This window comes from Andrena cerasifolii, chromosome 7, assembly GCF_050908995.1.
Source record: "Andrena cerasifolii isolate SP2316 chromosome 7, iyAndCera1_principal, whole genome shotgun sequence".
Taxonomy (NCBI): domain Eukaryota; kingdom Metazoa; phylum Arthropoda; class Insecta; order Hymenoptera; family Andrenidae; genus Andrena; species Andrena cerasifolii.
The window spans coordinates 2,325,482-2,353,360 of record NC_135124.1 but is presented as its reverse complement, the minus strand read 5'-3'; the positions used below and the strand labels follow the sequence as shown (position 1 = coordinate 2,353,360).

Here is a 27,879-nt window from a genome sequence, read left to right as displayed (position 1 = left end):
TATATATGTATATTTATATCTACTATATATATTACAATGTTATTAATATGTAAAATAGGTTTTTATTGGAAATGAAGAAATTTCTTTTGACTCAAAAAGGATTAATAACATACTAGAAATGAAACAAATTTTGATGGAATTACAAAATTTTTTTCCTTGTGAACACACTAATGATGAAGTCAGGTTAGTATATGAAATTATATTTTATGTTTTACAATGTAACAATTAAAATTGAATTTTAGTTTTTCATACTTATAATAATAATTATTTCTACTTTTTAGAATGTTTTCTTTTGTTTAATTAGTTATATATCTGGTAGGTACGCATCTAATCACATGTACTAATTTCTTTTACAGAGTTACAAATTGTAACGGTTTTGTAATTAATAGGCAGTACAAAGAAAAACAAAAAATGAGGTGTTTGCCCTGTAAAAAAAAAATTGGCTGATGTTATTAAAAAAATAGCATAACTTAACACCAATCTCAAAATTAAAAAATAAAGCCCAAAAATTACAAACATCGAATTTTAATTATAAACGAGAGCAGAGACTTCGAAGCAAGGTATAGTAGATATATTTCTTACAAGGTTCAATAATAGTTTTTGTTGAAATTCTAATTTCAACTTAATATATTTGCAGATTGAAAAATTATACAGCCAAATAACATATTTGAAATATAAATGTTGTAAATGTAACGAGAAAATAATCCAAAAAGGTATTTGAAAATTACCAGAAAGTCAATAATTAGCGGTTCGAGCTTGTTTTGCAGCAGCGAAGTTAAAGGATAAGAAGGGCATTCGATATTCGAATGAATGGGCGTATGAATGCATTTTACTTCGAATTAAAAGCACAAAAACATACAATCACTTAAGATCTCGCAATATCCTAACACTTCCTTCAATTACAACATTAAATCGTTACACGAAGAATGTAAAAGGTTGTTATGGTTTCCAAACGAGCACATTTGAAATATTAAAGAAGAAAAAGGCAAATATGAAATCTAACGATGTGCGTGGTGTGTATACATTCAATTTACAGAAATCAATTTTGTTAATGTATGTTTATACATACAACGGTTTTATAAGAAGCTGGAAGCAGAGACCAATGGCAAACGTGAGCAGAGCAAACCCATCCGCTTCCTTCTGAGAAAATCCCTGCTACATCACGTAACACCGGAAATAACATAAACTAAATGTTAATATCTCTTTCTATCAGTATTTCTCTCTCTTTCTGTCAGTATTTCTGTCTCTTTCTATCAGTATTTCTGTCTTTCTTTTTTACAGTTTCCCTCTACTTCCGGTTTAGACCCCAATTCCGTTGACCAATAAAAAACGCGGAACACATTTTCCGATCACTACCTAGAGGTTCACTGGATTGATTGTTGCGGGACCGGCTGGGAATTCTGACTGTTTGAGGGAATTTCAATGTGGTCCGGTGTCCGTGGAACCCAAAAGGGTTCTGCTCGCGAATCGTGCGAAGTTGATTGAACAAGACAACTAGTAACGAATAACTTTGAACCAAATAAAGATTATTGAACTGAACTAAATTTGATTATTGAATATTAACCGGAACTATTAAGAAACGAACAAAGATATTTAAAGGTTGATCAAAGGTTGGGCTTTATTGTAGAACGTTCGTTCTTTTACAACGTCGGTGACGAATTACGAGGCGAAGAAACAGGCTTGATAATAAACTTCATCCTTAACTCTTTAAAGTTCGAACTTCGGGCTCCAAGAGCTTTCGCTAAACGCCGCTAGAGCGAGAATCGCAACTCGCAACATGATCCGCAATGTGGCGCTGCGCCTCGGTAGTTGGAGGGACTGAGTGCGGAGCGGCCACAATTCCATCATTGAGTTCAATGCCCAATATGCGCATTAATGAAGTGTGGTGGGGTTGAAAATGCGAATGGATTTGTTTACGTTAGATAAGTAGCTGAAACGTTTTCGGACGTACTATAAAATAATTGTACTATTTTGAATTATAATAATTTTTATTTTTCATTCTGCTATTAAACATTTGTGAGAAAATCATCTGAATCATGGTCAGAAATCAGGAAAAATATGGAATCGTTTAAAGTGTTTATGGATATCTTTGAAAGGACCGTAGCGGAAAGAAATAGCAGTAACCTAACGGAGGTTTTAAAAGATAGCAGAAAATATTTTCAGAACATTGTGAAAAATGATAGTGGTATGTGTTAACAGATAAACATTACACTTGAGTTTCCAAAAGAGCGTTACGATATTAGGTCTATTGCAATAGATTTCACTATAAGTATGCAATAAAAATATGTTTTGCAATTAATATGTAACATTTTGTACCTTCTTTTTAGAATTGGTGTTATCCATATTGTTTGACAAGAATAGGGGTCTGCTCCATTTTATTAATACCGAACTTGCTAAATTTAAATCTCAGAAACTCTTTGATGCAGCAATTAAGGAAGCATTTCATCTTCTGGAATTTATTATAGAGCAATTTTCTGATATATTTGACCCATACATCATTGAAACAAAGGTCTTGTGTTATGCTTTGTGCAAAAGTTTTGTTACATTTGTTAAATAGTATAGTCATATTATATTATAATAATAGAATTATGTTTTTTTTTAAGTGATATACTATGTCATTATTCAATTGTAGGATACATGCCAACAGGCACTTCTAACACAATGCTCAGCATTTATTCAAAAAGCTGCTTGCAGTGCCTTTAATAAGTTGATTGTAATATTTATGGAATCTGAACTACAGTTAGGTGAAACTATAGACACATTTGTAACTAAGTTTCATTTAGTATCCATCAGAGGTAATATTTAAATATATATATATATATATATATATATATATATATATATATATATATGTATATATATATATATAATCAGTGGTGGATTTAGAGGGGGGGGTTTCCCTCAAGGGAGGGAAAAATACTTATTTAACTTAGCAATATGAGGGAAAATATGATAAATTGATATACTTCCGCCGAAAAAGAATATACTTCCAAATGGCCCCAGAGGCTGATTGACACGAGGTTTGAGGGGAGGGGTGGGGAGGGGGTGTGAACCCTAAATCTAAAACTGTAGCTTCGGGTATTTATTAGTTTCCGAAATATTAATAAAAAATTATTGTTAATTTTTTTTACAAACAATTTTTTTGAGCTGCGTACACGTAGCTCTAACGAGGATGCATTCTGCCCCCCCCCCCAATTTATTCTACGGACAGTTAACCGCGTGCCCCTCAGGCGCCTAAAAGGCACGCGTATTTCGCTGAAATTCAAAGCCAATTTTCTTGAAAACGAAGAGCGATATTAAAAAATTGTATTCTATATTTTCGTCTTATTTTATATCTCGGAAACTAATAAATTCCCGAAGCAACAATTTTAGATTTAGGGTCCACACACCCTCCCCACCCTTCCCCTCAAACCTCATGTCGATCGGCCACTGGGGCCATTCGGAAGTATAGCCCTAAAAAAAGCACTTTTTCATTTAGCAGGGAAGTGTCGGAAAATTCCCTGGTTTATTTCTCAAACCTACACCCCCTGCCCCATCAAGAAAATCTTGAATTCGCCCCTGCGCCCCCCTCCCGAAAATCCCAAATCCGCCCCTGTTAAATAATTTTACACAACGATTTTCATTTACTTTTTATAGAAAGAAGTTTATTATTTTCTGTACTTGGTACAATTGCAAAACATAATCCAGATATTCTAGACGCAGAGAAATATTCTTGCATTTTTCAACGATTACACAATGACTTCAAAATGCAGGTACATTATAATTATCGATATTTTTGCTACAGATTTTATTGTTATGTTTATAATTGTAGTACACAGTTCAAACTGAATCTCAATTACCCGAAATATTTCAAATATACTTGGATGTTCTTTCTGATATATTGGAAGAGCTTCCAGTCAAGATGAAAGAACAATATTCTGAAGAATTGTACATATGGATTAAAGACCTAAGTCGCCTGAAGAAAAACTCACCTAAACAAGTTTTAATGAAATCGGCAATTAATTTATTCTGCCGTCATATTCGTTACTTCCGTGAATTTGTTTATCGCGATTATAAGTTCTGGTACAAACTGCTACAAAAACTGTCCCAAAGCAAAAATGTACAGTACAATGAATGTGGACAACGTGCTTTAAAAAGATTCTATCAATTAATTGGAAGCACGTTAAAGCACAAAACTTCTGAGAATGATAAAAGTATATTCTTGGTGAGCATCATTATTTATACAATTTTTGGTAATTATTTAGAAGTTTTCCATCCTCATCGATTTCAATGATTTTTGGATATGTTGTCGGGGACACGATTCAGATTAACTTTTTCCTATACATAGTACCGCCGCTCGACCTTCGTTTCCGAAATATTTGTGAAAAAACTTCTTTTGACTTATTCCGACGCAACGCATTCCACTTTCCAACTTGTCCCAGGTATTAGTATTGGTTGGGGCTAGAGTAGGGCAGGGGGCGCGCGCCCGCTCGCGGGCGCGTAAAGCATGTTAGCGAACCGATATGAGTCGGCATCCGCAACTTTCTAGTTCAAATCTCTAAACTCGCATCAGTTCGCTATCATGCTTTACGCGCCCCTCGCACTGATCTAACCCCAACCAATATTAATACCCGGGACAAGCTGGAAAGTGGATTGCGTTGCGTTGTAATAAGTCAAAAGAAGATTTTCGTAAATATCTCGAAAACGAAGGTCGTGCGGCGGTAACATGTATAGGAAAAAGTTGTTCAGAATCTTGATCTTGATAACATATCCAAAAATCATTGAAATCGGTGAGGATGGAAAACTTCTAAATAATTACCCAATTTTTATGTAACGTAATTTTGGTTAGTAGTGTATAACGTGTTTGACTATGTATTAGGATTTGAAAAATCTTTTTGAAGAGCAGCTGAAAAATAATCATGAGACGAATTTAAATACGCTACGTTTTATCGTATATGGCTTTAGTCAAATGGCTGCACCCTGTAAAAGATATCTCACTAATAATGATGTGAAGGACATGTTTTCCCTGACAGCTCATCACGCACTGCCACTCTGTTCTGGGTATAAATTCTATAATACATTGGGTGTAATTGCATATTTAAAAGTATAAATCCGTTAATATGTAATTTTGAAATTTACAGCGAAAACTTGGAACGAGTACAGTTGGAAAGTATTTGTGACTATCAAGAAGCCCTTTCTGAAATAATATTGCACGTACTGGACCTATCTGTTAATGAAATCAATGTAATTCTAAAGCTTAGTGTTCTTTTGGTTAAAAGATTTCCTGACCTTCCTATAATTGCCCAAGGTTCTGCAATATCATCATTGATAAATACAATCACTAATGTCGGTATAGTTAATAAAGATCTTCTAGAAGAATTTCTTTATCACCTAGGTAAGTGTTTTACATGTTTTAAAAATACTCACCGATTTTAGTTTACTTTTCTAATATGTCTGATATAATATACAGTGAAAAAAAAGTATTTGGACGCTTTTTAAAATCGCATAACTTTCTTAGAATTGGTCCAAACGACATTTTTTTTTTAGAAGCTAGAAGGATTATGTGGCTAAGTGACGTGTTTCGTCGTTTTGAAAAAAATGCACTTGGTCGGAATAGCAAAAAAATAGAAAAGGTCGTTTTTTAAACTTTTTTTTGTGAGCCTGTAATGAAAATAAAAAAAAAACGTTTGTAGATTGAACTAAGGTCTGATTTCGGGAATTTCGCGATTTTCGACCGTATTGTGCGATTTTTAAGCGTTTATAGCTTAGAGCAACGTTAATCCTTCGTGGTCACACGGGGTGTATTGTACCCCAAGAATAATTTTCGAGTTAAAATGTCGTGTCTTTACGACTTCCAAAGGAGATTTATCGCAAGAAAAAAAGTATAAAAAATATTAAAAAATTGCTTTTTCCCACAACCGTAGAAAATTGCTCATTTTCAACTACAAATGTTATCATATCAAAATTTACATTTCTAGAAAAAGACTATTAGACCATGATTGTATAAGTATTACGAACGTACAATTATCACTGAAAAGTTAAAAGATTCAAAAATACGAAAATGGTAACTCAAAAAATGACGCTGGTGTACAGTGAACCCCGTGTGACCAACTTGTGATTATAAGGTGTGACCACGAAGGGTTAACCGATTTTGATGAAATTTTAGGCATCTATGTAACTTACTTCAATCTACAAACGGGATTTTGGATTTTCATTACAGACTTACAAAAAAAGTTTAAAAAACGACCTTTCCTATTTTTTTTTGCTATTCTGACCAAATGCATTTTTTTCAAAACGACGAAACACGTCACTTAGCAAACTAATCCTTCTAGCTTCCAAAAAAAAACTCATGTCGTTTGGACTAATTCTAAGAAAGTTATGCGATTTTAAAAAGCGTCCAAATACTTTTTTTATTCACTGCACATATAAATGAAATTTACTTTCTTTTTATTTAGTTTACGACGGAATAGCGTGGTCTTGTTCGCATACTTTATTTGTTGATGCGGAACTGCAACGCGGTTTGAAGAACCTTGAAGAGCTACCAATGTGTTACAAAAATTATTTGCCTTTGTGGTTGCAACTTCTGAAGGAAAGTAGATATAAAGAGCACAGGCAGATTATACAAGAAATAGTTGATTCAATGATGGAAGTATGCATCGCGTTAATCAATAAATTAAATTTGAATACAAGAAACATAGAAGACAGCGTGTTCTCAGATGCAGCATTTTCTCAAATTGCTGAGAACGGCGCGGATTTCAGAGTTTTTATAAATGTTGTGGATCTATATGTTGATATAATCAGAGAATTGGAATCTATCCTACTGATAAACAACATGCACAAGTTCTTATTAAAAATAATCAGCATGTCATACAAACACCCATTAATATCAGGATTTTATAAGTTAGTACATGCGACTTTTAAACATATTCGCAGCTTCAGTAAAGATGAAATCAAAGCAGAAACGTTAGAACTGTTGTATAAGTATATAATGAACTTACTAAATCTGATCCCCTCATTTTCTAATGAATTATTGACCACATGTTTGTATTTAATTCTGAATATGCCAGAAATGTATTTAGAAAGCTTATTGAACAGTACAATTCCAGCATTTAAAATCGCTTTCACCGTGGGTTTAAGTGAATTTGAGGTAGCGTGTGCAGCTTTAAATGCTTTAGAGAAATGGACGAATTATTTAGACAGTCGACATGCGAGTGAGTTTTTACGAGAAACCGTGACATTTTTGGAACCATATCTGCACAGTGGAGAAAGTTCTGTGGAAATCTTACAAGATATTATAAAAACGGAGCGGAAAGTTATTAAACGCATAATATTCAGAGATGATGAGAACACTTTAGAAAGATTTCAGACAAGAGTTTTATTATTTATCGCCTCTCTTAATGCTGACATAATAATGAATTTCCAATACAAAAGATCTCTGGACACCGGGGCTACTTGGGATGAAAAGGATTTACTCAAGTATTCATTGATATTTTCCGATGCAGAAACAGATATCCATTTTGATAAAATTTTACCAAGAGTGATCCTGTTGGCCCAAAATTCCGGGGACAGGCGAACGAAAATAGCTGCCTGCGAAGTACTTCATTCGATAGTAGCATTCATTCTTGGTAAAACGTCTGAATATTTAATATCAAATCCTGATCGATTTGTTTGTATATACATGATGTTATGTCCGGCCCTACTTAATTTAGGCTGTGATTTCGACGAAGCAGCGAGGAATATATTTCAACCCCTAATGCTACAATTGACGCACTGGTTAAGTTCAAGATTTATGCTTATGTCTCCAGCAACTGTATACTTTATAGACTCATTTTTCAACGGCCTGAGTAATGATTCCAATTCGTCGCTCAGAGAGTTTTCTGGCATATGCTTAGCCGAATTTACGAAGTGGTCTATGAGGCAGTCTGCTAACGAGAGAAATACCCGATTGAACATTGACGAAGTCGTATGTAAAATGATACATTTTGCACTTCATCCTTCCGTGTCTAAACGAGTAGCAGCTGCAACAGCTTTCAATTATCTCTATGCTATTCTACGGGAAGACGAAGAAATTGTGTCTGTATATTGGTTGGAAATTCTGTATTGCTTCGTCAAGAGTTTGGATGAGTGTAATAATGCCGCAATTATTGCTGCACTTGACCACGTTGAGAGAGTTTTAATAGCAAAAAAAGATATGTTGAATGCAGAACATCAGAGTCGTCGAAAGCCATATGAATTTGAAGGTACAACTTTAACGGATGCAGTGAACTGGCTGTTAACCCAGTGTGGTTGCTTGGATCAATGTTGTCGAGCAAAATGTATGGAACTGGTTGTTAAATTTTCCAAATATATAACAAATTATGTCTCGGTTGAAACAGTGATAAAGAATTATATAAACACTCATGGAATCCACGACTTTAATCTTATAATATTGAAGGATTTGAAGTCGAAGGTAGAAGGTCACTCTTGTAATAGTATCCTACTCCTTCTGAGAACTTTTGATTGCTGCATTTGGTTGATAAGAAACAATTTGTTAAGTGTACAATATTTATTCACAAACTTGAATTTGGAAAAAGAAGTCATTTTCAATAGCGCGAGAAATTTTGTTCATATGGTAAATAAAATTAAAATTGAAGCGAAAGAAGACGATTTAACGATATTATCAAAAGAATTTGAAGATTTACAGACATTGCAGTGTAAAGTAATAATTACTATGTTCGATTTCTTACAAATTCTTCTAAATTTTGAAGTAAGTATTTTTCCTATTGTCTTTTTCTTTTTTTCATTGCCATTAAAGGATTGCTGTATCATTTTAATTTGTCATTTCTCAATTTCAGGAAAATTTTATTCCAGATTTTTTTTTCAACCAAGATTTGTTTGAATTAATTTCGAAGTGTATAATGTGCCCACAAGTTGTAGGGTTTGATATGAAAAATCTGGTATTAGCTGAAGCACTTCCATTAGTTATGGGGAATTTGTTGCAATCAGCAATGCGGATAAATGATAAGTCTTTGTTGAATAGTATTAAACGTGAACTATCTACGTCTGTGGAAAAGCATAAGGACAATTTCATTGATTTAGAGAGAATTCTGCGTGGCACTGCTAGTTGTAGTGAACTGAAGCATTATGTTCGGGGTTTAAGATTTCTGGAGCAAAATAATATTCTCAGCCAGCTATACAATGTAAGTATGTAATATGTAAGTATGTATGAATAATGATTTTTTACTGTTACTTTATTTTATATTATTAACTCGGCGGGAGGCGCTACTGGGTAAAATACACCATAGAGGCGCTAGTTGCGAAAATATGAAGACTGAGTTTTTGTTACAATTTTTTAAAGAACTTTAATAAAGATTTTAAGGTATTTCATAAATTTTCTTTGATTCTTAAAACACTGTACTTTAACATAAAAATTACAAAGTTAAAAAAAATAATTCTGAAACCGTGGTTCTTTACGTTTAAATTTTGGGTATTTTTGACCCGGTAGCGACACCTTTGTTACAATATGGGGTGCGCCTCCCGCCGAGTTAAGGGGACTAGGCAATCAGATCGCTCGAAAATTAAGTATTTTTTGCGAATTCATTAGAAGGAGATTAATACAAATTGTGAATAGTACTCAGGGCCGTTTCTGGGTTTTGGCCGCACAAGTGCAAAAACAATATTGCCGCTCTTATTAATTAAAAATTCTTTAATTAAGAATTTAATATGCAGTGTTTACTTTTCTATCTATACATACATAATTTTAAACAGTTATCATGCAAAAGAGTTTCGATTATTATTCTTATTAATCAAAATTTTACATATAATAAACGGCCTGCGAACGCCCCTACGTTTGGCCGCCCAGGTTGCGGGGGCACCTTCTGCACCCCCGCCAGAAACGGCCCTGCTAGTACTGTTGGGTAATGTTTGTTAATACTATAAACAGTAAAAAAAAATTATTTGAATCAACAGACGCGGTCGCGTCTGAAAGCTAATTCCCCCTTCCCCTCTACCCATAGGCACACTGAGCGACCATGTCTCTATATACGAAAGATAGCGAAATTGACAGGTCGTCGGAGCTATTTTAGCCTTATTATCTTATTTTATGACATACCGCCGGTGTTTTTACATGATTAAGCGAATCATTTTTTTTTTTCGTTTTACTTAATGTATCGAGCTATTTGTCTAAAAGATATAAGATTTATTCTGAATTAATAGTTATAAAAATGATACTGTTAGGATTACGAGTTATGACGTCACGTTTTCCTCCTCCACTTGACGCCAGTAGGTGTCGCCTCGAAAGCATAATTTATAAATATCACTTGGCTGTCATTCAACCATAACCTGCAAGTTGTTAACCTTTTTGAAATGCCACGATGGTAAAGAAGATCTCGCGCGATAGCGGCGGGAGATTCATAGGAGGCAAATTTTTGCAAAAGATTCAACAAGACGCATCTGAATTTTTTTTTTAGCATTATGCAATAATTTAAAAGGGCTCCAAAAAATAGTTCAATTTGAAATGACAACGTCTGTACACTGTAGAAAATGTTCTCATAAAGAAACAACCACTACTAGCCATTATATTCTCCCCTTGACAGTTAAAGAATTGTGTTTAAAGTCAAAGAAAGGTACACCTTTACAAGATTATGTTAATATTGCTTTACCGATTGGTTGGAAATCGAGTTCGCAAAAACTGTGCAAACAATGCTCTGAGCAAATATTTACTAAAATTGAAATTACTACTCCGCCAATAATTATTATAATGCAATTGTTGTTGTTCTCTTATGATGAAAAGGGCAGCATTATTAAAGAAATTAATTGTAAAATTACCGCTGCTACACAACCAATATCAATATGTAATAAAAAATATAAATTACTAAGTGCCGTATTTCATAACGGTCCTCATCCCCAGAACGGTTCATATTCATGCATGATACGTGGTGGTAGATCAGCATGGAAATGTATTGGCAACGACAAAATTAATCAAACGAAATGGCCCAAAAACGCCAAAAATGTGTATATTCTTTTTTTGGAATGGCAAAATTGAAAAGAAATTATATGTTTACACGATTTTATTCAGCTTCGATCCTCTGTTTGCTTCTTGTATGTTTGCTACATATCTGAGAACTCGAATTTAACACAAAATCCACCAATCCACTGAATACGTATTACCACACGTATAATATAATTTACATATTTAATCAGGGTTAAAGGTAGGATTAATTAGAAAATATTTAATGAACTTATTAAAAAAGAAAAAATATAAAACGGCAAATTTTAAAGAAACTTGATTTTTCGCCAGGGAAAAGAGCCATTTTATTTTTTTATTTTTTTTTGTCAAAATAGAAGTTTTCACAGACTTACGCGTAGGTTCAGGCCGTAATTAGACATGTTTCACATATGCTGAATTTTTTTCAAATTGACTTGTATCTCCGTTTTTTCGCAGTCACTGCAAAACGAAGAGGGGCTGTAAAATCCTTAATTTTGCGAATTTTAACATACACCAAACGGCATTTTACTTAGGAACGGTAGTACTTTGAAAAAGTACAAAAAATCGAGTTTCTGACTGCCTAGTCCCCTTAAATTCTGAAATTGTAATTTTTTTTCTTAGGCACCACAGTTGCACGAGCAGTCGGAAAATAATGTTACAAGCATTTTCAAAGTTTTAGCAAAAGAAGAAATAGGAGAACTTGTTTGTGTAAATTTCAAACCTTCTGTAAAAGAATACTTAGGAATCGTAATGGATTTATTGCTTTTGCACTACGAGGTATGTTATTTAAATATGTAAATAGAAAGTACAAAAGCATATCGAATGTAAAGTTAGTAAAAAAAAGTATTTGGACGCTTTTTAAAGTCGCATAACTTTGTTAGAATTGGTCCAAACGACATGAGCTTTTTTTTTAGAAGCTAGAATTATTAGTTTGCTAAGTGACGCGTTTCGTCGTTTTAAAAAAAATGCATTTGGTCAGAATAGCAAAACAAAATAGTAAAGGTCCATTTTTAAAATTTTTTTTTTTGAGTTGTAATGAAAATTCAAAGAACCCAATTGTAGATTGAAGTAAGTTATATACATACCTAAAATGTCATGAAAATCGGTTAACGTTGTTCTGAGCTATAAACGCATAAAGATCGCAGAATAAGGTTGAGAATCGCCGATTTTGGGAATTTCGCAATTTTCGACCTTATTCTGCGACCTTTACTATTTTTTTTTTTGCTATTCCGACCAATTCAATTTTTTTTCAAAATCACGAAACACGTCACTTAGCAAACTAGTCCTTCTAGCTTCTAAAAAAAACTTATGTCGTTTGGACCAATTCTAACAAAGTTATGCGATTTTAAAAAGCGTCCAAATTCTTTTTTTACTAACTGTATATGAAGAGAATCTAAAGTTCAGTTACTTGCTTACAGCCACCAATGACAAGGACTCTCATTAAATTAATTGAAACTAATACAAGGCTTGAATCACCCTCTAAAAGAATTGAACACGGATTATATTTTTTAAATGTGTTTAAAAGTGAAATATTTCGATACATGTTAAAAGATACGGAAAAAACTATGGAAGTATTTGATGAGCTACTACAATGGAATCCGTCGCTTTTACTAGCAATAACAGAGCAATTATTCTTGTTCGTAAGACGACATAAGAAAGAATTGCATACTTGTGCCGAGATTTTAGTGGACGCTGCCGTTAAAAGGTTTACAACATTCGAACAAGCAGTGAATAATTTTGAAGACAGGAAAGAAAAGTTCATAAGTATTTATGGGATTGCAGTGCATTTAAAGGAGAAGCCAACGGAATTATTGCCCCTGAGTGAGGAGTTTTATACATGGATTCTCGAGCAATTGGCAGAGAAGTCCGACATAGAGTATAAAATTCGAATTCTTCAGAATTTCCTCGTCTGCCTAACTGATATGACGTCTAATACAAAATCGGAATTGCTCGTTATTCTACGTACCCTGCGAAGCGACAGACTTTCCATATCCACAAATGAGTTCTCGCAGAGAAACGTGAAAGTATTGAAAATGATCAATTGCTTCCAAACATTGTTAACGGCGTTACCAGTAACTAAATCGATCATAGTACTCGAAACTATAATTTTATTCGCGGCTGGAGTGGCTGAGCACCTATGCGGCGAAAAAGTGAACGAGAGTCTGCAAAAATATTTCAATTCAATTACCTCCGATTACGCTTTAGAGTCTATAGAAAAGGTGTACAAGTTGTTTATGAACTTCAATATGTCGGCAGGCGAGAGGTTCGATATACTATACAAATTTCTTTTACCACCGTTTCAATTATGTAAATCCACTGTAATACGTCAATTCTTCGCGAGAAATATTAAAGAGATATATGACATAATTCACCAAAGTCTCGTTGGTAGTAGCTCAGATATGAGACAACTTGTAGCATCAAAAATATGTTGTTACGAACTGGTCGCAGTTATGTTTGCAAAAATACATGTAGAGGAAATAGATATTAATAGCGTCATTACGCGAAATGCGATCGATAACGTACGAACTGGAGAAGAGCTCTTAAAAAAATTGTATATTAGCGCATTGAACGTGCGTATGTTAAAGACACCTGACCCGGCCCTAAAGGAAATGATGCGATTACTACATTGCTCTGCATATAACTGTTCCGTATCAATTGTATGCTTAAAAGAAGATGAAGACCATTACATGAGCATGTTTGCTGAGAATAGAAAGGAGGAGAAATTAATTTGGGAGAATATCGTGGACTGCCAGAAGGTGTACAATTTTCACCAGACGTTAAAAGAGTACCCAAAGCACTGCAAGAAGCAGATTAATATAAGAAAAAGCAAGAATCAAAAGCAGACTTCTGAACGATACTCGTACATCTATAGCTACGACTTATCTACCTGTACTTTACAGGAAGATATTAATGCTTACGATTTTAATGACACAGTAGTACGTGATAAATCTAACAGCAACTATGAAGAAGAAAGCATGAGCCTAATGTTTGAAAGTGACGAGTTAAATAATCACGAATGTATGGCTTCCATATGCGGAGCTCTAAGTCATATAATATCGACGAAAATATCTGTGCCGCCTACCGGTAATAACATCGTAATGCCAAAATGGCTAAAACACTTTTGTAGTTCCATTCAATCAACAAAGTATGATAATGTTAGATTGTTTATGCTGAAAATTGTCTTGAACGTGCAAACTGTGTTCAAGCCTTATGCGAGTCTTATTCTTCAGTCGATAATGTGGGCCACGTGTTCGTATTTAAGATCAAATCAGTTAAATTACATCATTGCCGATGTTATAGAGATGCTGATAGATTGGCAGATTGTGCCTGAGCAAAGCAATGTCAAGCACATAGCACAAAATTTATGGGAAGTAGTCATTCGCAAAGCATTGGTAACGAAGACCAATGAGATTTCCAAGGCTGTTTACAAATATAATAGGAACATTGTAAGAGCGATGCTTGAAATGTGGCAAAGTTGTTTGAAACTACCTGAAATTTTAACTGACAAGATGGAATCTGCTCCTGGAGCCGCGGTATATTTGATATTAATTTGTTTTGTTAATGGAATGAAGAACGACATCGTTCGAAAGAATGATATTTTAGTGTTTCTGGAGAAATCATTGGAAAAGTGGCAAGACGACGAAGAAACGGTTCTGCAATCGTGCGAATGTTTCGGTTTGATTCTTACGTGTTTGGACAGCCTTGACGAACAGACGAATAGAAAATCAGAGATAATGGACAAAATTCGAAGTATATTAAGACAGATGCAAACAAAATTTGAGAACAGGCAGATGAAGTGCATTCGGGCTCTATGCAAAAGTTACCCACGTGCTGCTGTGATTTATTTCGACTTTGTTAGTGCAAATATATTTAGAGTAGATGTGCAAGGAAAATCAAATTGTTTAGAAATATTCTTGCTGTGTATACCGCATTTCAGCGTGGATGAAATATTGAAGGAATTAAATTATATGAAGCTTCACGATCTGTTAAAGAATAAGATTTTACTTTGTGAAACGATAGCATTGAAAATCATTGATACTTTAGTTCCTGTTCTTCCGCCATTAAATCTTTTGTCACTGGCAAGATTAGTACCCCTTTACGCAAAACACGAATCTATTGAATACAGAGAAATCGCTTACAGTATATTTATGAATATTTATAAGAAATATGCCGCCGATACCTCTGGAGATAAAAGTATAAGAGAATTGATGCAAACCAGCAAAGAAATGCTGCTTAATGCTGTATTGGATCCCGCCGAACAACTGCAAGAAAAAATACTGAATTTCTGGTCTCTGGATGCACAGTTATCATGCACTTGGAAAGAAAGATTATTGGAGACGTTAAATACGTATACTCCTAGTGTTGGCAATAATTTTCTGCCATTTTGGATTTTAATCATTTTAGACCTTACTAAAAAGTCAAAAAATTATACGCAGACAATATTTAAACCATTACATAAGTGTAGCTACAAAGAGTACAAAATTACTCTCTCGTGGAGGATAAACAATTTGGGATCAAAGGCTCCACTCTTTGCTCCATCTATGGCTAGTCAAATAAATCAAACATTTAGTCAAACCAGTACTATATTACGAAATACATCTCAAGATTTTACATATGCAAGACCATCTTCAAGTTCTAATGCTGAGTTAGTGGTTCGAGCAACACAGGATCCCGAATTTTTACCGACTTACATGAATATAGAGCCTCAGTTAGGTTCAAATGGCAAAGAATATGATCATCATTTCGCAGTACCAAAAGTACCGCAACCTGCATACCAAAAGAAATCCAAACGGATTTTGAGTAGTTCAACTGAAGTATCTGCGGCTATACGTCAAAAGGAAATTAAGAAGAACATACAGCGTGCTAATATGATACAGGAAGAAGTTGCTCGTCAAAGAAGCAGCGTAAAATTGTATAGAAAGTATAGAATAGGCGATTTTCCTGACATTGAAATATCGCATGCTGCGTTGATCGAGCCATTGGAACAGTTAGCAAAGAAAGATCCATTGATTTGTAAGGATTTAACTGTTTCCATTATCTGCTCATTACTCAAAGAGTGTAAAGACGATGGTTTCCTGGAAAAAGTTGCAAGTAGTTTGAAACACATCATAGAAAATCAGCAAGGAACAGATTCCAGTATATCTGCAATTTTAGAAGTATTATTAACCACACGTGTATTAAAGTGTTCACCAGAAGTCATTACAAAAGTTTCAACATTGAACAACTTGCACTTCCTTGGGTCGCTTGTCTTAGAGGAAAATTTAATTTATGATACAAATGATTCTGGACCACCTATAAAAAAAGCACGGAATGTCGGTGTAAGTGACTCGTCTGACGAATGGTTGCAGTTAACAAATCTTTACAAGTCTATGAATGATGTTGATGTAGTCCTCAGCATTTTCCGCAATCATATCAGAGACGAAGATATGCGGGTACGTACTTATTTCTATAAATATTTTCCACTACACTGAGCGATAATTGTGTGATTTTATCCATTACACTGAGGGAGTTATAAAGTATGATGTCCCTAGATACTATAATGGATTTCATTAATTTCTCATTATATTTCAAGTCAGATTAGTAAATTCAAGAATAAACGCAGCAAGTGTAATCTTTACAATACATAGTAAGTCTAATGATAGCAAAAGTTTGTAGAAAATTCACGCAGTGTACTGCGGCCCGATGGAAAGAAGTCCGTTGAAATGTCACAGGGGCAAGAGGGGTTCTTCGCTCGCATTGGCTCCCGCCGCCCGTGTCCCGTTTGCTTACTTTTTATTGGTCGACATTGTCGCGCCGGCCAATAGGGATAATACTATTCGGACCATAGAGTTTCTCGACCGACTTCTTTCCATCGGGGCATCAATAAAGCTTGTAATCAATACAGTACGTATTGATTACAAGTTTTTATTTAAATCTTGTAAGCTAATTTGGTAAATATTTAGATTAGGGGAGGATTCTCCGATTTCAATGACCTTCATATATGTTGTCAAGGTCATCATTCTGAACAACATTTCCCTCTAAACTTTTCGGCGCTCAGTTTTGGTTTACGAGATATTCGCAAAAAACTTTACTTGATACTAGAACTGCCGACGGTATTGGTATTGGTTGGGGCTAGGTTAGTTAGAAAAAACTCGTGCAACAAGGACGTTCTAGCAGAATAAATATTTATAAAAAGGACATTTCAATATTTACCGCCCACGCTTTTATTTATAGTCATATGATGGAATTCTTCTAAGGCAGTCATTTAGGCCGGTATCTAAATTATTTGTTCCTTTTTAGTACAGTTATTAAACTAATAAAAGCTTGATTTTAATTTTTTTTTACTATAAATTATTTGTTTACTCTCTTGTAAAGTATACTCAAATCTACGTACCCAGATAGCACACAGACGTCTTAAAGACGTCTGCTATTGTCGTAAAGATGTCTTAAAGACGTCTATAGACGTTTTTTTATGTCATTTGTCAGGAAACGGTACGTCTTTAAGGCATCTAAACATAGTCATTTAAAAAACATCTTGGCATGGACGTCTTAGAGACGTCCTAAACACTTACTCGGACAGACGTCTTAGAAACATCTCATGACAGACGTCTTAAAGACGTCTCAACACAGTCGTTTAAAAGACGTCTTGGCACAAACGTCTCGGAGACGACTTAAAGACGCCTAAGACCGACATCTTAGAAACATCTTGACAGCGACGTCTTAAAGACGTCTTAAAAAGGTCGTAAAAAGACGTCTTGGCACAGACGTCTTAAAAAGTTCGTAAAAAAGACGTCTTGGCGCGGACGTCTTAAAGACGCCTAAGACAGACATCTTAGAAACGTCTCGACACCGACGTCTTAAAGATGTCTTAATAAGGTCGTCAGACGTTCAGACCAAATACAGACGTAAAATGGACGTCTTTAAGACGTATTGTGCTATCTGGGTAATTAAAAAAATTACATTAAGATTAGAAAAAAAGAGTCAGAATGGCGGAACTTTCGCAGAAGATTAATACACACTGATATTCTTCTACTTTTATATTAGGAGGCAGCATTTGCGCAAGCAGCTAATAATTGGGTCAGAGCGAAAACAGCATACGAAAAAGCATATGAAACAGAATCAGAAGCGGTCAAACAGCATTGTCTTCAAGCTTCATTCGAATGTTTGAGCAATTTATGTCGCTGGGATGAAATCGATACATGGACACAGAAAAGATTACATGGGAATATAGACAACATTTGGAATGATTCATGGAAAGAGTGGATGTTTCCGTGGTTGATGGAGGTACATGTACGTAAATTAGTAGATGACGACACCAGTGACATGCTTGCAGATAATGTAAAGATCATGGAGTCTTGGTTATGCGACGATGCAAAAATGAAACACATGAAACGATTCTTTGGAACAGAATTATCAATGTACCTGTTCGAAAAACTGGAAGCTGCTCGTGAATTTGTATTGAACTCATTGGATGAAATCAGGGAACAGTGGATTGCGCTTCATCCACTTTCAACACAGTTAAAAGCTCATAAATTGCAAAAGTTGCGAATAATAAATGATGTAAATCACTTTATAAGAATTTTAAAAACAGCAAAAGGCCCGTGCGACTTGCAAGAGATCTTAAAGTTCTGGAATAAGAGTGTACCCTCAGCACAAGACTCTATTCTCCCATGGGATATATTAACCTCCTACAGAATATATTTCATTAGCTACCTACTGAGTGATAAAGTGGGACAGTGGGGCGAGAATGAAACGCAAGACGAATCTGAAAGTCTAATGGATAGAGAAGATATGGGGATTACTCATAAGTTGCACTCGGTTACATTTCAAATGCAGTTGAAAATGATCGAAGCAGCGTTGAATCAAAAAAATATATACATAGCAAAGAAATACGTGTGCCAATTGGAAAAGAATATAACAAATTATTCGTCGGACTTGGAACACCAGTTCGTCTTAATGGGCGCAAAGAAAAAATTTTTGAATGGGGAGATTGAAATGAATATGGGAAAAAAGTTGTCGAATTATGCTTCTTCTTGGAAGCATTGTCATAATCTTTTGGAAAAAAATGACCTTGACCCCAAGACGAATGTTGCCGTTCAGCAGCAAGTAAGCACATTAGCTTCAAAAATTGTAGAGTTAAGCGAAAAAGATGAGACGTTTTCTGAGTTATTAACCATAAACACTACAATCTTGAATGAGGTAAATGCTGAAAATGGTGATTTATCCACCATCAGATACTCATTGGAAGCTTATAGTTTGAAGAGTTTAAAAACCTGTTGCGATAAGACTACGAACAAGAAGGAGTGTTATTTCACTCTCGCAAGGTACTGTTACAACAGGTTGTCACGTAACTCGAGTGACGTTCAATTAAGAAAGGAATTTGTAAATTCTACATTGAAGGCAATGAGTTTCGGATCTCTTGAAGCAGCGCACTATTTTCCTTGCTTGCTAAAACCAGAATATTTTGAGGACGAAGAGACGAAAGACATATTCTTAAAAGAGTGCGACGGAGTTCAGACTTGGTTGTTTCTTTCTTGGCAGGCGCAACTGTTCTCGCACCTCGGAACATTGATCGCTCCATTAATCATACCCATCCTGAAACGAATCGTTGAGACTTATCCGAATGCGGTACTTTACACATTTCGCTTGACGGTGGAAACGAACCGTGCTCTTCTGGACGAAACTAGAACTTACGAAATTCGCCAAATACTCTACAGTAGACCCGAAGTCGACCAATTTTTGTTAGCGATGCAATACGTAGTTCAACCAGAATTGTACTTGCAATATTATTTATCTGAATGTATAAAAAATTTGCGACTTGGAACATCAACGGCAATAGATATACTTCTGAAGAAGGTATATCAAAGCACACAGGGAAACAAACATGATCCAAAAGCAGGGAGTGTTTTTAATGAAATTAAAGCGTATGAAAGTAAAATAGAGAAACTAAAAGGCAAAAGTCCTGAAGAAATTAAGCAGCGAGTAATCAAAATGATTGAGAATATTAAAGATTCGCTTTGTAAACGTCGGGATAAATTGAAGTTAAAGGACTACAGTCCATGGTTACACGAATTTCGTGAAAGAAATATCGAGATACCTGGACAGTATACTGGCAATAGGAGACCTATGCCGCAATACCATGCAAAAATTATAAAATTCGAATCTACTGTGAAGGTGATGCAATCACTACGCAAACCAATTCGAATTACCATGGTGGGCAATGATGCAAAGGAATACCATTTTCTGGTCAAATTTGGGGAGGATCTAAGACAAGATCAGAGGTTGCAACAATTGTTCACTATTATGAACAAAACATTACATACTGATACCGCTTGCAGGCAAAGACAATTGTCTGTTGATACTTATCAGGTAAGTAAATATGTTATTAAAAAGAAGGAGGTCAAGTTTCTGGACAATTCAATAGAATGAACTAAATCCCAGTGATGCAACAAACACTTTATCTCATATTTATTTAAAAATATTGAATATGTCACTGTGTGCTAATTATTTATTCAGCTAGGTACTACTTTTGCCAATATAGTAACGTTTTCTGTGAATGTCATAGGTCAGGGCTGCGCAGGGAGCCTTTTTCAGCGCCTAGCGGCGAGCAACCAGCCGTGCGCCGTTACTAAGGGTAGAATCTGTGAGAACTGCAGTAGGATAGGTGCGGGCTCGTAGGCGCGTAGCGTAAGTATATATAACTGGGTTCCTTGTAGGGCCCAAATGCAGAGTAGGTCCCGCAATATAATACGGTGGGGTCATGAAATTCCTAAAACATTTGCTACTGCCGGCATTTCGTATGACTTGACGGTTCGATTTTACTGATAATAAAACATTTACTGCTAATAATACTTATCTTTTAAGTTATTTATACAAATAAATAACTCGAACACAAAGAAAACAAGTATTTCTAGCTTTTGTAAATGATATATACCGTTACTTAAAATTGTGTTTTCTTTGTGTCCGAGTTATTTATTTGTATAGTATTAACTTTCTAATTATTTTATGTGCCGCTGAAAATATAAGTATTATTAGCAATAAATGTTTTATTATCAGTAAAATCGAACCGTCAAGTCATACGAAATGCCGGCAGTAGCAAATGTTTTGGAAATTTCATGACCTCACCGTATTGTATTGCGGGACCTGCTCTGCATTTGGGCCCCACAAGGAACCCAGCTATATATACTTACGCTACGCGCCTACGAGCCCGCATCTATCCTACTGCAGTTCTCCTCACTGATTCTACCCTTAGTAACGGCGTACGACTGGTTGCTCGACACTATGCGATGAAAAAAGCTCCCTGTGCAGCCCTGTCATAGGTGATTCTTTTTTTATCCTACTGAACTTCACTGAATGTCACTTACTTCTATTATATTTTACTTTGATCTTGAAATAATCTTTTAAGGATTTCAAGTAATATTGTATCCTGTTTATGCAAGTAATAAATCTTGTAATAGGTATCTCCTTTTCAATTCAGGTGATACCCTTATCCAGAACACTGGGTTTCATACAATGGATAGATAACACAAGGTCTCTGCAAGAATTAATACACTACACACTATCCAAGCAGGAGATAAATCGATATAACTCCATACCTATAGAATATGAAGAATGGATACGTAGCGCTGTAGCTTCTAAAAGACTACACGAAAGATACAAAGAGGCGACAGTAAAGTACAGTGCCTCAAATGTGATCGCTAAAATGAATGAGTTTATCAGTAAAACCGAATGGGACAGTTTACGCAGAACGTTCATGATATTATGCCCGTCTGTAGAAAGCTTCGTTACCATGCGCCGAAATTTTATCACTGCGTACGCTACTATGTGTATCGCACACTGGATTTTGGGCATCGGTGATCGACATCTTGGGAACGTCCTCATCGCTATTGGTTCAGGACGATGCTTAGGCATTGACTTTGGTTTAGCTTTTGGTGCAGGCATTGATCAAAAGATACCTGAGTTGATGCCATTTCGCTTAACGCCCCAAATTCTTGGCTTGTTGAAGCCTTTCACTGAAAACGATCTTTTGGGAACAATAATGATTCATGTGTTACGAGCGCTAAGAAACGAGCAAGGTCCTATTCTATCTTGTATGGATGTTTTTGTTCATGAACCGTTAAATTGGACTGAACACATTAATAAGACAGTAAGAGAAAGTGAAGAAGATATTACAGGTATTCCCTTTGTATCTTATATGTAGTAGTTTTTCTTTCATTGAGTTAAATCCACATTTTTAATATTGGTATGAAGAAACCTATTTTAATCCATACATAAATTTTGGAAAGTTTTTAGAAACTATATTAAGCTGAGAAGAATTAAATGTAAGGTATTTGTTATGGATATTAAGACGTTAGAATGTCAAAGAAAAGATTCAATGCCTGGATATGTCTAGGATGTTTTAGAATAATTATGTATCTGTACACAGTGTGTCCCAAAAAGACATCGAAATGTCCTTCACCGTTTTGGAATCCGAAGCTTCGTTCTTGAGATATTAACAGTTGAATATTGGCGGTCAAACTTCCGGGCTGCGCAGTTTACATCTACTCACTAACCCATTTTCACGGTTTGAACCAGTGCGGTCAGCTCTACTGTGTGCGTGGATCTGTACACTAGACGCCAGAATCGACTTCCCTTCGGAAATTTGGCAACGTTGCATGTCACTAGAACCGCTGAGTTATGCCTAGTGATATGCAACGTTGCCAAATTTCCGAAGAGAAACCGTTTTGACGCCTAGTGTATCTACGTCTCCTGCGTGTGCGTGCTTGTCTAACTGTTGCGCGCTCAGCTGACTCAGCTTTATACTACGCGGCCCGGAAGTTCGACCGCTAATATTCAACTGTTAATATCTCGAGAACGAAGCCTCGGATCCGAAAACGGTAAAGGACTTCTCGATGTCTTTTTGCATCAGGATATTGCATGTTTTGGATTGTCCCGCAATTTTGGGACGCCCTCTGTTTTAAACGATTTCAAACCACTGAGCTCTATACTAATGTGAAGTGTGGTGTGGGAGCCCACTCGGGAAAGAGGGAAGATAAGCGGTGAACCTATTTCTGTCTTACAACACGCTATACATGTACATATAGTGCATGCCAGTGAACCTACCCCATTGTGCCCTTTTTCGAATGTATCCTTCTTTCGACCTAGTTCTTCTGGCGAAAAGCCATACATATCAGGCTAACTTCTTGCGCATAATACCACTAAAATCTCTACTACTACAATCTCATTAACAAATACGTACATGTTTTTCTTATCACGGCGCCCCCTGCAACGACCAGAGCAACCACACAGAAATCTGCACACAAAAGCGCTGCGGTAAAGGTGCTGATTCGGAACACCTGTCTATTACACCGTGCTCTATACTAACTGGAGTGTGAACAGAGCAATGGTGGCCGGGCCAAGGAAGGGAAATATTATGGAATGCTTTCTCTATCGCAGTACGAACTACAGCTGACGTATAGCGCATGCTATTGAGATAAAGGGGGATAGTAGGAAGAAGAAGCATAAAGTCACACAATATGTTCGATTTTTCTCGGACCGCTGTTGCCTTTACTTCTTCCCACTGCTGTTCACTCTCTAGTTGGTATAGAGCTCAAAGACTTACCCCATTGAACTATAGAATACCTGGAATGTGAACTCTGTATATTAGGAGTCGTGCCGCGATGTTGGAAAGACATAGTTATATGCGTGGGATACAGTTTCACTCTTACTGACGCGTCTATACCTGCCTATACCCAAATCACTACAGAATAATACACTAATAAAGGATAGACACCCACCAATGCCACTATCTCCCTCGGCCCGGCCTGTCTGGGATTTTCCGCACCGTGTTCGCATTCCAGAAATTCTATAGATCTACCCCCACACAACATACATACATACATACAGGGTCATCCATTAAAACTGCAACCTACGCGCGCACAAACAGTTAAAATGGCAACCCTGCCTCACGGATGCATTTCACTACAACTATTCACCGGCCCGGTGTTCGGAGGGTTGCCAGCGACCGCTGGACAGCAGTGATGCCCAAGCTCCGAAAATTTTAGGATGGTCTCTTTCAAATTAACGTCGAAAAAAGCTATTCGAAATTTCCCGGCCCGGATAAGCAAGCCGCGCGCTCCGCTTTTATGATCGATTTACCACTTGCATCCCAGATTACTGTAATGAGGTTTGAAAAAAATGTCGACTGGTCCTGTATCCGTCTTAATTTAAAAATTTTTAGCTACAACAGGGTTGACCGCGGTGCTATACCCCTGTACGGAGATTTTTTCAACATTTTTCGCCACCTGCGTGTAAAAGCCACAATAATGACGCATCATTCCAAAAAATAGCAGTAACGGAAGCCGGTATAGCCGTGGCGTTTAGAAAAAATTCAAACACCGCTACAATCGAAGACAAGTCCCATTAGTTATCCGTTACGTCCGATCTATGCATGCACTGCATTAAGGATAAAATTAAAAAAAAAGAAAACCAGAACAATCTGTTACTTTTTGACACGTCGGGTATCCGGCTACCTGAAACAACTTCAAGTAATTGCATGTTATATTGACTGTGGTATTGTTTGATGTTAGCCAAAAATGATCGAACAATACCACATTCAATGGCATGAAGTTGTTCCGGGTAGCCGGGTATCCGACGGGTAAAAAAATAGTTCTAATTCTGAGGTTTGCAGAACTAACACATAATTGAATAAAAATTTAATTTCTCAATTTATGAAAGTAACGATACTGAAACAATTAGCTTATTGTTTAGCAACACCATGAATTTTAAAAAGAGCATTAAATACAGGTATCAAATAAACAGTTTGCAAAAGCTTTTCACAACAATTATGGTTAAAAAATAGATTAAAGAAGAATTAAGTAAACGTAAAATATTTTATATTGTCCATCATTAAGAGGGAATAATTTTTCCTCATTTTTCGACGCAAATTGCATTCCGATATCTTTTATAGTTCAAAAGTTATACGAAAAAGGCCCAAAATTTTTCAACCCGGGCCGGGAAATTTTAAATAGCTTTTTGCGACGTTAATTTGAAAGAGAGCATCCTAAAATTTTCGAAGCTTGGGCATCACTGCTGTTCAGCGGTCGCTGGCAACCCTCCGAACGTCGGGCCGGTGAATGGTTGTAGTGGAATGCGTCCGTGAGGCGGTGTTGCCATTTTCGTCTGTTCGCGCGCGCGTAGGTTGTAGTTTTAACGGATGACCCTGTATACGGTGTGCAAGTTAATAGAGTGGTATTTATATTAAAGTTGAATTAAAGTTCATTGTCATATTGTTAGTCTCAAATTCTCAAAAAAATTGTACAGAATGTGTATCTTTAATCTTGATACAACGAATACATATCCCAAATGTGAATCTTGCAAAAGTGTAAACGAGTTTGAAAAGCTTTTAACTGCTTAACTCGTTAACCTAACCAACTTCAACTTTTATGTGATTAATTTTTTTTAATCAACATACTTTCCAAAATGTATTAACTTATACATTCAAATGGGTCGCTTTGTATTTAATTTGTGACAATTACTTTAATCAGTACTTGCAAAATATGACCGTTTTATTCAATTGGTAGACATTAAATGGGTACCAAAGAAAAAAATCAAAGCAGTTGCGGAAAAATTAAATGGGATCAAACCATCGTTAATTACTTTGGAACAATTAAAAGAGCAACACAATGATCAGTATTTTGATAGGTATTATACAATAATTACTGGGAATGATGATATAAAACGAATTCGAACAAGGATCGAGGAGAATTATATAACTCCAGAAAAACAGGTAATGTTTTTTAGAATGTTATATACATTTATGACTGTGTAGTAACTACATACTATTACACAAAGTGTTTAATAAAATTCTTAGGTTGAATGCTTGCTGGATCAAGCAACCGATTTAAATATTCTTGGACGTTCGTTTGTTGGATGGAAACCGTGGCTTTAAAATATTCAATCATGTAATATTTATAACCATTTTCAATTGTATGAACCAATACATTTTTATATTTATAATAAAAATAAAGTTTTTTCGAATAAAATTTTTGTCCTTTATTCGAAATCAATTTTTTATTTGAAATAATTTTTTGCCCATCTCTGGTCTAGATCAAGGGTATACGATACTCATAAAAAATTACCGGACCTATATTCGCGGCAGTAGCAGCTATGAATGAACCAATCCGCGAAAATCCGTGTAAATACTGGCTACTTACGTTTCGATACCAAATAAATTTAGTATCGATACCTACGGTTGTGATACCTGCATGGTATAAAAAAAGTACTCATATCAAAAGATTTATTTTTTGATTGATATATATATTTCGAATAAATGTTAGATAATGAAATACTATTTTTTTCTTTGTCTTTTCTTTATTCTTTTAGTATGTTACGTTTAGTATTGTTATATATATATAAAATTCATTTTCTGTTTGTTTGTTCGTCGTAATACAGGTTTACACGGCTGCGCAGATTTCGTTCAAATTTGGCACATATGTTCTACATGTCCAAGCGGAGGTCACTGTATAGGTTTCATTGCCTTTGCCGACTGAAGAAAATGAAGTTTGTTCAGATCACGTGGGTTCGTCCTCGCGCATAGCAGTGCCGCGATCTCACCACCAGGTGACGAAGCTTCTCGCGCGCTTTCTCACGAGAGAACTGGATCACCGCGGATATACATGTTACAATGATCGTTGGGGTACTTTGCGAGTATTTATGTGTGCAAGCACCCTTATCGCATAGTCTTCACCAACAACTACACATTCTCATCTGGGAAGAGCAGACCTTCCAAGCTTGACTGTTTTATAACGGATTGTCGTACCGATGTGGTCTGCCCTATTACTGATGATTTTGACATCTGTCATCGCCCAGTCATATTGACTGCCTTTAATGTCACTAGCCATGACGGACTGAACCCGACCATAGACTGGGACAAGTATCACAATATCACAAAAGAGATTAACCTGATGCTCAACATGCGCACCAAGGACAAGATTGTTGACTGTATAGTCACTGTCACGTCCTTTCTGCATGCTAGTCGTCGGCAGGCTATTACTGCATCCACCCACCGACACAAAAACTCATTCCTCGTTGAGGCCCCGATACTCAAGTCACTTATTCGGCACAGGAAAGCACTGCGTAAGCATGGCCAGACGGTTGGAACTTCCATAGTTATAGCACAGGTCCGCGATATTACCGCTGTAATCAGGCACAGAATATCTAGTCTCCGCCATGGGGACTAGCTGCGGACCCTAAATGCCTTCAAGAGGACTGACCCCACCTTTTGGGGTACCTTCCGGGCGGTGACGTCCTCCGCGATCCCTAAAATTCTGCCACCCCTCCGCTTCGGCGGTGGAATTACCTCCTTGGATGAGTCCAACTTCCAGAAAGTGGAAGCGCTAGCTTTCTGCTTTGTGGAGGTTCACGCCAGGGTCGCTAACCTTCCGACCCCTATGACTAGCATAGTAAATGATGTCATACACGAACTAAACTCTGGGGGGGGGGGGGGGTTCGCCCACTGCAACCTTACCCCCACTAAAGTGTACATGTATATCAAAAAGATGGGTAACCGAAAATCCCCCGGATAGGATAAAATGTTCACGCTTATGCTCAAACGGGCGTCCAGAAAGGGGATATGCCTCTACTCACGCGATCCAATATTTAAAAAAAAAGGGTACTTTGCGAATATTTGGATTCTACCTCTTCCGGGTAACACCGGGTATTTCAGCTAGTATATTATATAACTTCTATGTGACGTTACCCTTACCCCCTTGGGTTTTACGTAGGGAATTCTTCCTCAGGGGGATTCGAACTGTAGCATCGTAGACGAACATTTTACCGCAACCGCTGATTGATAACATCCTTTACGTATTCGAACTTATACTCTCTCCGTGCAAAACTTTAAACTCAAATTTTTCAAAAAACGTAGGCTCACTTTGACAAACCCCATTAGGGTTTTGTAACACTAGGTATGTACT

The 27,879-nt window shown here is 36.2% G+C and overlaps 1 protein-coding gene across 3 annotated transcripts; it reads left to right on the top strand.

Annotated features, from left to right (window-relative positions):
• Window positions 1-641: 641 nt before the first annotated feature.
• Window positions 642-26,184, top strand: LOC143371616 (DNA-dependent protein kinase catalytic subunit). 3 transcript variants are annotated; one of them, XM_076816971.1, is made up of 17 exons: window positions 642-1,192; window positions 1,282-2,185; window positions 2,328-2,509; window positions 2,633-2,795; window positions 3,637-3,752; window positions 3,812-4,204; window positions 4,859-5,040; window positions 5,121-5,374; window positions 6,435-8,725; window positions 8,814-9,158; window positions 11,567-11,722; window positions 12,364-16,377; window positions 17,969-20,293; window positions 21,402-22,098; window positions 25,486-25,691; window positions 25,776-25,891; window positions 26,012-26,184. In XM_076816971.1, exons 2-16 carry the CDS (start codon window positions 2,059-2,061, stop codon window positions 25,851-25,853), a joined length of 11,529 nt encoding a protein of 3,842 aa, XP_076673086.1. In that variant the 5' UTR covers window positions 642-1,192; window positions 1,282-2,058; the 3' UTR covers window positions 25,854-25,891; window positions 26,012-26,184. The 3 variants fall into 3 exon arrangements, with proteins under 3 accessions (XP_076673086.1, XP_076673085.1, XP_076673084.1); XM_076816970.1 differs by lacking the exon at window positions 26,012-26,184 and having other exon boundaries at window positions 642-935; window positions 1,037-1,192; window positions 25,776-25,947; XM_076816969.1 differs by lacking the exon at window positions 26,012-26,184 and having other exon boundaries at window positions 25,776-25,947.
• The last annotated feature ends 1,695 nt before the right edge of the window (window positions 26,185-27,879 follow it).